The sequence below is a fragment of the Clytia hemisphaerica genome, unplaced genomic scaffold (genome assembly GCF_902728285.1).
Source record: "Clytia hemisphaerica strain Z4C2 unplaced genomic scaffold, Clytia hemisphaerica genome assembly, whole genome shotgun sequence".
Lineage (NCBI taxonomy): Eukaryota > Metazoa > Cnidaria > Hydrozoa > Leptothecata > Clytiidae > Clytia > Clytia hemisphaerica.
The window spans coordinates 3,291,747-3,301,883 of record NW_027103528.1 but is presented as its reverse complement, the minus strand read 5'-3'; the positions used below and the strand labels follow the sequence as shown (position 1 = coordinate 3,301,883).

Sequence of the window (10,137 nt, the reverse complement as noted above, 5' to 3'; positions counted from 1 at the left end):
CGAATATTTTCGTAACTTTTGTCCAAAAAAAACGCAAATTTTAGCCTAAAATACTTTTTTTGGACTAAATTATTCGTCGGACAAAATTTTCCTCACTTTTGCATGTCCGAAATTCTTTTTGTCCAATAGTGTAGGTCAATTTATAGAACATCAAGGCAGGTTTAAAAATAAGTCTCTTTAGCAATTCTATAAACTCTAAAATAAACGTATTTTTTTAAAGAAAATTTACTATAATCCCTCTAAAAACTAACGATAAAAATCTCTACGAGCTCTGAAAAGCGTTAGGGCCGTTTTGGCTCAAACCCTTTTCTTTAATATAACTCCGTCACATTCAACGGCTCATAAGTAAATAGAACAAATTGATTCAGCAAATTAGTGGTAACAAAAATGAGCCCTCTGTTGCACTCAAAGTTTAGGGTTACGTACTCTTTGAGTGAAAACAAGTGTTTCATGGTTAGTATTATAAATGAATCGACATGTACTTAGAACCTATGCTTTAAATGAAATGTCCCTTCTATACGATGAAGAAGCCGTAAACAAATTTCCGAGAAGTTAAAAAACTAGGAAGGCTTTTAAAATTTTTGAAGAGATAAAAAACCAACCACGAATGTATTAAATGTTTGTACATGACGTTTGTATGTATAGCTGTTGCCTATAAACTCAGCGGGCCTATGACGTTGTTTTGACGTCCAAACAACGTTGTTTCAACTTCAGAACGTTATTTTGACGTTAAAACAATGTTGAAACAACGTTGTTTCTTGATCGAAAGAACTGATTGATGTGTTGAAAGCATCGAGTGAAGAGCAAACCTATGTACTGATAGCGTTTCGAGGACTTTAACCAGCTGTTTAAAGGATATCTCAAGAATCCACCCACATAAAAGTTTAAGAGATTCTTTGCAAATAAAAACACCAAATACCAAACCTATTGTTCTCCAAGTTAATGGTCTATTTACACGACACGATAGATGTGTATAAATAGCCAGGATAATTCTTACATTTCCATCGTTCAAGTTTATTTGGATTTATCAATCACCATTTGAAAAGACTTCAGGTAATTATTAATTTTATGCCATAAAGCTTATATTTCCTAGACTATAATGGTTCTAGCTCAAGCTGAATTTATGCAAAATCTTCAATAATGTTTACATAGGCAATATTTTTCACACATCAAGCGGAATATATATACTACACGTCCTCCGGGACGTGCTAAGAACAATCTAGGCCTTCTGATGAAAACCTCCTCAGAAAAATCTTGAAAATTGCTACTTAATAGTAAAATTTAGAACATATATAAGAACATTTTATACCTAGTTTTTAGAAAGAAATTTTGAAATGAATAAAAACGATTACAAACATATTTTTTTTAAATGATATTATTCAAGTTTTAGATTTTTATGCAATATTTTAATATTTTTATTTTTTTGTTGCAGGACAAATATGAGAACTTTCGCGATTCTTCTTGCCGTGATACTCACAGCCTCGGTAAGTTGTTGCAATTTTCACCAGTTGCTTTTAAAAACGCATTTCCATTTGTACTGTGAGCAAGTGGGACATTTTGAAGAGGAGTAAAACTCTTTTTCCTGCTTGCTAACGCTAACGGGATATATGCGGTAATGCTAGGACGCCCAAAAGCGTGGCAAGTTATATCTCAGTCGATAACTTACACTCGAAAGGCTGTAGGTAGGTCACGATCATCGTTCCACTTAACGAATAATTAGCAAAATACATGTAAATCAAATTGCAGTTAAAGTCATTGAGTAAATGGAATGTGGCTAGATGTGGTGCTCCACCCCACGCGAAATCAACCCAGAAAGCTAGAGCTAACACAAATGGATTATTTCCCCCGCTGTACGGTTGCTAATGACCCTAGTCCTCTCCGGGCCGAGTCCTCAAATGATTATGTTTTTTACTCTGAAACCTCGTTTTTCTGGTGTAGGCTTGTGTTTGTGTTTGCGTTTCTTAGGAATCTTGTTTGTCGTAAAACAAAATGTTGTCAGTATTTTCTCGTGTTTATATTTTAGGCAAACCATTTCAATTTGGAATTCGAACAAGACGGTTCAAAATATATTGAAAAAGTTGATATATTCAAGAAAACTGGAGTCATTGTGTATGATGTACCACGACATAGTAACACTTCGGCTATGACGCTCTTAAAAGATTACAATCTGGTAAAATATAAAGTTAAACTAAACTCCTTTTGAAACTTTATCTAATGGTAATGGTCTCTCCATAATTTCCAAATTTCCAGAAATCTGCGATGGAGTGCTATTTTGCTTGGCTCGGGATTGTGCGTCGAGCACTTCCCCGTATTTTATCTTGTTACGGAAAATAAACCTATTTTTTCAAATTTTCTATTCATGATATCCATGACGTAATCTTTTTTACGGAAACCGTCTAAAGTTGTATTTTGTATTTCTATATGTTTTCCTAATTTTTTAGAGATTGAATGTGATGAAAGATGTTGTTCAAAAAAGATGTTATGTCTACCCGATGGAGAAAAATGAACCAACTCTGGATTCCGTTGAGAAAGGATTTGAAATGGTAAGCTACTTTTACATCGGTTGTATTGGTCCGAGCAAATTCATCAGCTGTCTTTGATATTCTTCGATATTTGATCTAAATCACTCCAGAGTAAACAACATACCGGAAAAAGTTGTTTCTATTAACCCAGTGCAGTGAAAAAATGTTATTGTTACCAAGGAAGATTGGGATTAAAATATAACAAATCTAAAAATGCAATAGATTTGAAGAACCAAACTGAAAGTAAAGTAAAAAGTAAGCCTTTTTGGACCGAGTTGACCGTATATATTTTTTCGAATGTAATTTAACCCCGATTAACTTTGTCTCGCATTATGGCATTGCATAGGGTGTTGTTTTTAGCTTACATCGATTTTTCCTGCATACGTCATCTGAAAATAAGTCTTCCATTTTTTATAGGTAAAAGGAAAATTCCCTAGCAACAAGTTCTTGGTAAATCAATTGAACATGTTTGCACAGGACGAAGTGGATACATCAACCCTGTCCAAAGCAGTGATCACTTTCTGTCAAAACTATAAAATTCTCAATGTTGAATTTTATTCCGAACAACAAGCAGAAAAACTCATGCAACAAAAAATCAAACGTATGTAAATAATATAGTACCTCATCGGTAGAAAATTCGTCGGTTAAAAAATTCGTCGGCAAAAAAAATTCGTCGGCAAAAAACTTCGTCACTTGCCAATAATTTCGTCACTTCTTGCCAACTTTTTTTGCTAAAATACCTTATCGGTAGAATATTTGTCGGCAAAAATATTCGTCGGCAAAAAAAATTCGTCGGTAAAAAATTTCGTCACCAAGCGATTTTTTCGTCACTTTTTACCGACGAGTTTTCTACCGTTAAGGTACTCTTTTAAATTTCTTTTTTTTTATAAAAGTGTAAGTGAATTTCGGGCAAGATGAGCAGAAGACCTCACTAGCTCGATTGTTACTTTGACCACTTTGACTTGGGGTGACATTTCCCAGTAAAACCCTTACTTATTTACAGTAAGGAATATTGTATTTGTAGAGATAAAGTTTATTTACTTAAAATCTGTACAGGACAAGCTTAGATCACACTATAATGGATTTTTTTCATCCAAGCTTTCTATGAATTGTTCTTAAAATGCTCATCGAAAATGGTCATTTATAGCTGTTTTATGCAAGTTTTTTCTTTTAAATAGTATTTTCTTCTTATATAAAGTCCATTATTGTCCTTTAAAACTGTTCTAAATTCTCATAAAAACGCGTGTATCTATCTCTATCTTCAGAACATTTCTCCACACGTTCAAAACGAAGAGATGTACACGTCGGTTCTTTCATGGCTTGCCAAGACGGATCAACAATGACAGAGCAAATGAATGATCTGGTCAGATGTTGGAACGCAAAAAGAGTTGACATGATCAAAACTCGATGTGACATCAAATACTGGAAGATCTGTGGCAACAATGTTCATTTCGAGACATTGACATGCAAAGCAGCCGGTAACGAACGTCACGCTTGTGTCATTCCTGAACACACACGAGCTAATGTTATTTGCTGTAGAAATAAATGTATGTTGTAAATTGGCAATAAATATGCTTTGGTTTCTCAAGATTGCAAAGAGTTAGAACCTCAATGATTTTGATTCTCCAAAGCTTCCAAATGTTCGTAATCCTGTTCTTAATTTTTTGACCTCGAAGCCTTGTGTTCTTATATACTTTGTTGTTATAAAAAAAAAGTGTATTCTTTTTCGCAGGACTATTCGCAAATTCTTCGCTACGGCATGACGTCAGAGCTGGGGGGGGGGGGCAGAACACTTACTAAAGATTAATTATGAATTTTCAGTAAACAAAATCTTTTAGTGAGTTAGAAGTGATTTAATTTTATTGGTTGGAAAGTACATCACCGTGAACCATGACTTTCCATGGGGAAGAAATATTTCGTGGGCATAAGATCTTTCAGAACTATGGTACTATTATAATCAGTTTGTCCAATTGTAAAAACCACATGCAACACTGGAAAATATTTGATACTCCAAAAAAGAATTCCAAACAAAATTTTCACTCCATGGAAAATTCAGCTAAAAACAATGGGTTTCAGTGGTTGTAATTGTGTTCGATAACAGAGGAATTACTGGGCAGTTAGCTTGGAAGCCCCTCCCTTAAAAAAAGAACAACATAACAACATTCCTTTGTAAAGAACTTCCAACTCCAAGTCAGAAAACAAAATAAACTCCTTCCCTAAATCCTAGGGGGTGCACACTATGACGGGGGTTATTTTGTACGCTATATTCTTGTAGTCTTCCTTACTTTAATATATTTTCTTACAATTTTAGTCGTATTGACTTCTTATGAACTAACCTTGTTTTTTTCTTGTTTTCTCCTGATGGCAAAGTTTTCACTGATCTAAATAAGTCTTCCTCCACACTGAAATCTGCGATCGGTACCTGGAAATTGTTGCTTGCTATAAATAAAAAGGGAAATAAAAGGCACCTCAAAATTTTATATAAGAAGATTTGGTATTTCGTGAAATCATGCGAGAAGTTTTCTTCAAAGAAGGAGGTCTCGAGATAGCATGAAAAAGACGCGCGTTCGATAATTTCGAGGTTACGCAAAATGATATTTAGGCCCTTAAACGGTATAATGTGGTCCTGTACATAAATTTTCATTTACAAGTTTTGTTTATACGAATTATGTACAGGCCGACCTATACGCGTCTAAGGTCCCACGTATCCTCTTGCGTTACCTCGCTAATAGGCTAACCGGCAAGATGTTTGTTCTGCTTTACGACAAAATGGCTTTTTTTCTAAAATCGGAGCTTTCTCTTTATTTCTTCGTTTTGGGGTTTCGCATTATAGTTCGCATAGTGAAATCGGCAGAGAGTACATCTCATCGTCACTTTATAAGAACAACAAATTTATTTATTTTTCTTTATGACCATAGCAACGAGTAAAAATCAAATTTGAAAACATTATTCAAGGTTCTTGTCGGCCAAATCAGGGATTGCTAAATCAGCAATATTCACAGTAGTGCGCATGCGCATGAATCAGCACTACAAGCTGGCGTGCGAAGACTGTTTTGTTATTGTATGAATTACCATTGCCAAAAGTCCCAGATACGCGTGTTTTTTTATAAGAAATAGCTTGATCATTTGCTGAAATATAATGGTCAATGAGCGGGGGAGGGGGGTGAAATAAGAGGGGGGGGTAATTCGAAGACAGAGTTTTTTTTAACTGATATCAATGTCAACAACAAAAAAAGAAACTTTAACAAATGAACACGTAAAATAAGAACCAATACTAACAAACAGGAAAATTTTAACAAGGTTAAGGTCTATCTACACTGTAATAAAATTTTAAATTATTCGAATTTAACTAGCGGGGGGGGGGGTCTTAATAAGAGCGGGGGATGGATTTTTTTTCATTTAACAATTAGCGGGGGGCGTCTATTCGGGAGACAAGAGTATCACTCTCTCGAAGACTTTGGACAATATTGGCAAAATACTGATGGGTCTGTGATCAATAAGTGATTGCGGATCATTGACTTTTATTTCGGGACAGGACATATGCGGCTTATCTTCCAGTCATCTGGGAAGATTGATGATTCGATACAGCTGTTAATAATGTGGATTAGGGGTCACACGAGATATTCTGAAACTGGTTTGATAAATGACAGTATATTGTCGTGACCGGTCGAACAGTCTGATCTTAATTTCAACATTGCTTTAGATACCTCATCAGGACGGAGATGGAAATTGTCTTGGTGATCAGGTAAGTTGCGAATAAAGAAATTTGATAGTTTTTCTGGGTTCTTTGCTGTTGTGCGTACAGCTGTCGAATTGAAAAAGGCGTTGATTTCATCAGGATCAATATTCATTCGTTTCAAACGAGGATGAATTATTTTATTCATCACCTTCCAGGTCTCCGAAGATGTTTTGTTTGAGAGAAGACTTTTCAGAAATACACTCTTCTCGAGATGCATAAATTTATTGTTGTCCTCGTTTTCAAACAGATTTCATTGCTATGAAATTATACATTTAATGAACTGGTACCCCTGCGCTGGTGACGCCAAGAACATTTTCATCCGTTCGGGGAAAAATCAAAGAATGCTATCTCCACTGTAGCGATTTTTTATCTTCATTTTCCTGTTGAAATATTCTACTCTAAGGACCCGAATAATAGAGGGGTCCAAATATAAAAGGGGGGGGGGGTTCGAAATCAGTATAGTCAAGAAAGATGCCTTTTTACTAGAACTTTTATTGGGCCATTAAAATATCTCTCAATTTTCTAACCCAAGCAAATCGCACTCAAGAAAAAAGTTTAAATTCAATTTAAATGTCAAAATAACAGTAAGAGTTTCCATATTGTTTTTGTTATTTATTCATGATAAACATGAAAAAAAAAAGATTAGGAAACCGAACGTTGATATCGTGATCTATGCCAGTTTTTTGGTATACTATCAGGGGAGTAAAAATTTCCCGAAGGGAGTGTAAAATTCGCGAAATTAAATACCTTTTGCTTTAAGGTACTATGATGGTAATAAATAATTTCAGTTTTCACAGTAAAAAAATATTTAAGTTGAAGGGAGATCATATACATCTATCTTTAAAATTCAAATAGGGGTTACAGTGCAGTGCAAAATTGCTGAGAAAACGAACAACGCATTTTTCGGCCATTTTCCCATAGTTAAAAAAAATTGTGCATTAGAGAAATGGGCCATTCATGAAAGAATACTCCACTGTGGCGCCAGGGGTTGTGTTAGAAAAACACATTTTAAATCTACGCTAAAATCTCTTCTTATTCCAACACCAGCCTGTCCCAACCATGTAATTTTAGGAGTTGACACCCTATAAAATACCATAAAAGTGACAGGGTACTAACTACTTATAAGGGGAGAATTAAAATTTAATCGATAAGAGTTGAAGGTTCATAAGATTCCTAGAAAACGCTTTGAGATACAGTATGACCATGGTCATTGAAAAAAAAAAGATTCAAAACTTTTAGGAAACAGAAATCTCAATTGAATCATGCTTGATGGTGGGCATTGTTATCAATAATATTTTTGTGTGAAAAAACAAAGAAATATTCTAAGGAAAAAATCCAATGAAAATCTGCAAAAAATCAGAAAAGACTTATGATAAAATCTCGAGAAAATGCCAAAAAAAACAGTTTTTCCGGCATATTTCCGGCATTTTCGACCGAAAAAGAATTTTTTTCGAAAATCAGGCTCCTTGACATTTTGGGCATTGCCATTTTGAACGGACGGACGAACGAACGAACGAACGAACGAACGAACGAACGAACGAACGAATGAACGAACGAACGAACGAACGAACGAACGAACGAACGAACGAACGAACGAACGAACGAACGAACGAACGAACGAACGAACGAACGAACGAACGAACGAACGAACGAACGAACGAACGAACGAAACGAACGAACGAACGAACGAACGAACGAACGAACGAACGAACGAACGAACGAACGAACGAACGAACGAACGAACGAACGAACGAACGAACGAACGAACGAACGAACGAACGAACGAACGGACAACGGTTGATTTATAGGACCTCCAGGTTCCGTTAAGTTCACGACGTTATGAACTTTAAAAAGACGTTAATAATATGTGGCATCACCTTCATTTATAAAAAGTGCTAAGTTTTAATGGGTAATTAACCTTTTTGTTTCGAAGTTTTTTCAAACTGTCCACAAAGAATTGAACTGTTTTAGATTTTTCGGAAAACTTTTCTAAATTAATGCATCAAAAGTTATGGCTTTTCTTCTATGAAAAATTGGGATGAAAAATTGGTCAAAAAGCACTATTTTCAAGATTTTGAAGCAAATAAGCTTTTAGAAAAATTCTCCGAAAAAATAATTTTAGTTCGATAAAAGATACACCATTTACCGCAGAAAGTTTTTAAAAATGTTTTTTCTTCGCCGAAACTAAGCTCTTCAAAGTTGAAATACTCTTCTTCGCAAAAGTCTTCTTTTTCTTCTTCATCAAATTTTCTCATTGTGATTCTTAAATTTTCAGACTCACGGATAATTGTATAACATGACACAGTTTTGTGGGCTACATCAAGTAAAAAATTATATTTTGTAAGTGGCAAATATTTAAAAATTCACTATGGTCAAAGCCCTTAAGAGTTCTAGATTTTGACTCTATCTATATATCTATACATAAGTGTAAATCAATGAATGAGTTTCTTCCATTGACTTCCAAGCCAAGAAGGGCTAGACTCGAGACTCCTGGATATACAGAACACCCGCGCATGGTTTTTACACAAACGCCGGATTGAAAGTAAAATCTATCGCTAGATTTAAAAAAAATGCAGTCCTCAAAAAAAATCCGTCGTCATGATTGCAGCGCGTTTTAAGCGCGTCCTGGATGGGAAAGAGTGGCTTCACTCTTTCTTGCCTGGGAAGGTTAGTGATTCTACTCAATGGTTTCTTCATCTCAAAAAAAGGTGAAATCGCCATCGCCGAAAAGGGCCATTTAATGAGCCATTAAAACATAATGAAATGGTACTTACAATACATCCTCGGCCATAATTGTTTTACAAACATCTCAAACTTTCATGTCCAGATATTGGGGGGCTAGATAACAAAAAACATCAACAAATGCCAATAATAATATCACGAAAGATTGATTTCCATTGGTTTAATTTCTTTGCAAATGACTGTTTCTGAAAATAGGAAGATATATATTTGTAGCACAATCTAATAAGAAAGCCCTAGCAGTTTGTTTGATAACGTGATTGGGCCTATTTTTTGACGTGATGACGGGGTGATGACGTGATCGATGATTTCTAAAAGCGTGCTGAAAGGATATTTTCGGCGCGATGGTGTGAGTGGACCCAAAAAGAAATCACAAATTCAAATTTCCCTTGTAACCCCATTGGGTCAAAAATCGACAAAAAATAAGAACAATTTAAGAATACCGTTGCGCCTGAGATTACTCAATTTCAAGTGATTTAGGGGTAAAAATAGTAAAACCCTATAAATAAGAACAGGATCAGAACAGTTTGAGGCTCAAAGTGGCAAAAAAGAAAAAGAAAAATAAAGAAAAGCTGAGTCTCATAAAAAAATTTACTGTCTCTTATAAAGGAATGCTGATTGGACCTACCTGATGATTAAAGTTTGAAAAAGTAGGGAAGTGTAAATATAGTCGAGTGCTGGAACACCAAGAGGGTAATCAGTAATAAAATTTGTTTCTACCCTTTTGGGATTTTTTTCCATCGTCCGATACATGTATTGCTATTAGCCATCTATCATTTTTCTTTATTTCTCTAAGGATAAATAAAGAATATGATTTGAAGATGAGTAAAAACAAGAGAAAGGCATACATCGTAATCACCAGGCTATTGCAGAAAACCTTACATTCCCATGTTGAGGAGGTGAGTCATCTAAGAAATGTAGCCGACACGTTTTATTGGTAAAAATCCAAGGATTACTTGTTAGACGAATCGAAAAATGGCTTCAAGGGTTATCAGCGATGGTAAAGCAATCAGTAAAATTTTACTTTGTAGGGGGTGTTGAGGCATTAACAGCAAATGATTCTTCCTACAATAGCACATTAAGCAGACGAAACAGATATAACTGTGTCACAGACCCGGTAGAACCTGCAACCCACTA

At 35.2% G+C, this 10,137-nt stretch overlaps 1 protein-coding gene and 1 long non-coding RNA gene across 2 annotated transcripts; one reads left to right on the top strand and one right to left on the bottom strand.

Annotated features, from left to right (window-relative positions):
- The first annotated feature begins 948 nt into the window (after positions 1-948).
- LOC136799574 (uncharacterized) lies at positions 949-4,112 on the top strand. The gene is made up of 6 exons (XM_067056294.1): positions 949-1,053; positions 1,433-1,484; positions 2,024-2,170; positions 2,442-2,543; positions 2,940-3,123; positions 3,788-4,112. Exons 2-6 carry the CDS (start codon positions 1,440-1,442, stop codon positions 4,078-4,080), a joined length of 771 nt encoding a protein of 256 aa, XP_066912395.1. The 5' UTR covers positions 949-1,053; positions 1,433-1,439; the 3' UTR covers positions 4,081-4,112.
- Positions 4,113-4,862: 750 nt separating this feature from the next.
- Positions 4,863-9,710, bottom strand: LOC136799575 (uncharacterized). The gene is made up of 3 exons (XR_010845536.1): positions 9,629-9,710; positions 9,036-9,188; positions 4,863-4,961 (listed from the first exon to the last, which is right to left on the bottom strand). It is a non-coding gene; the product is annotated as an uncharacterized lncRNA (long non-coding RNA).
- Between the last annotated feature and the right edge of the window lie 427 nt (positions 9,711-10,137).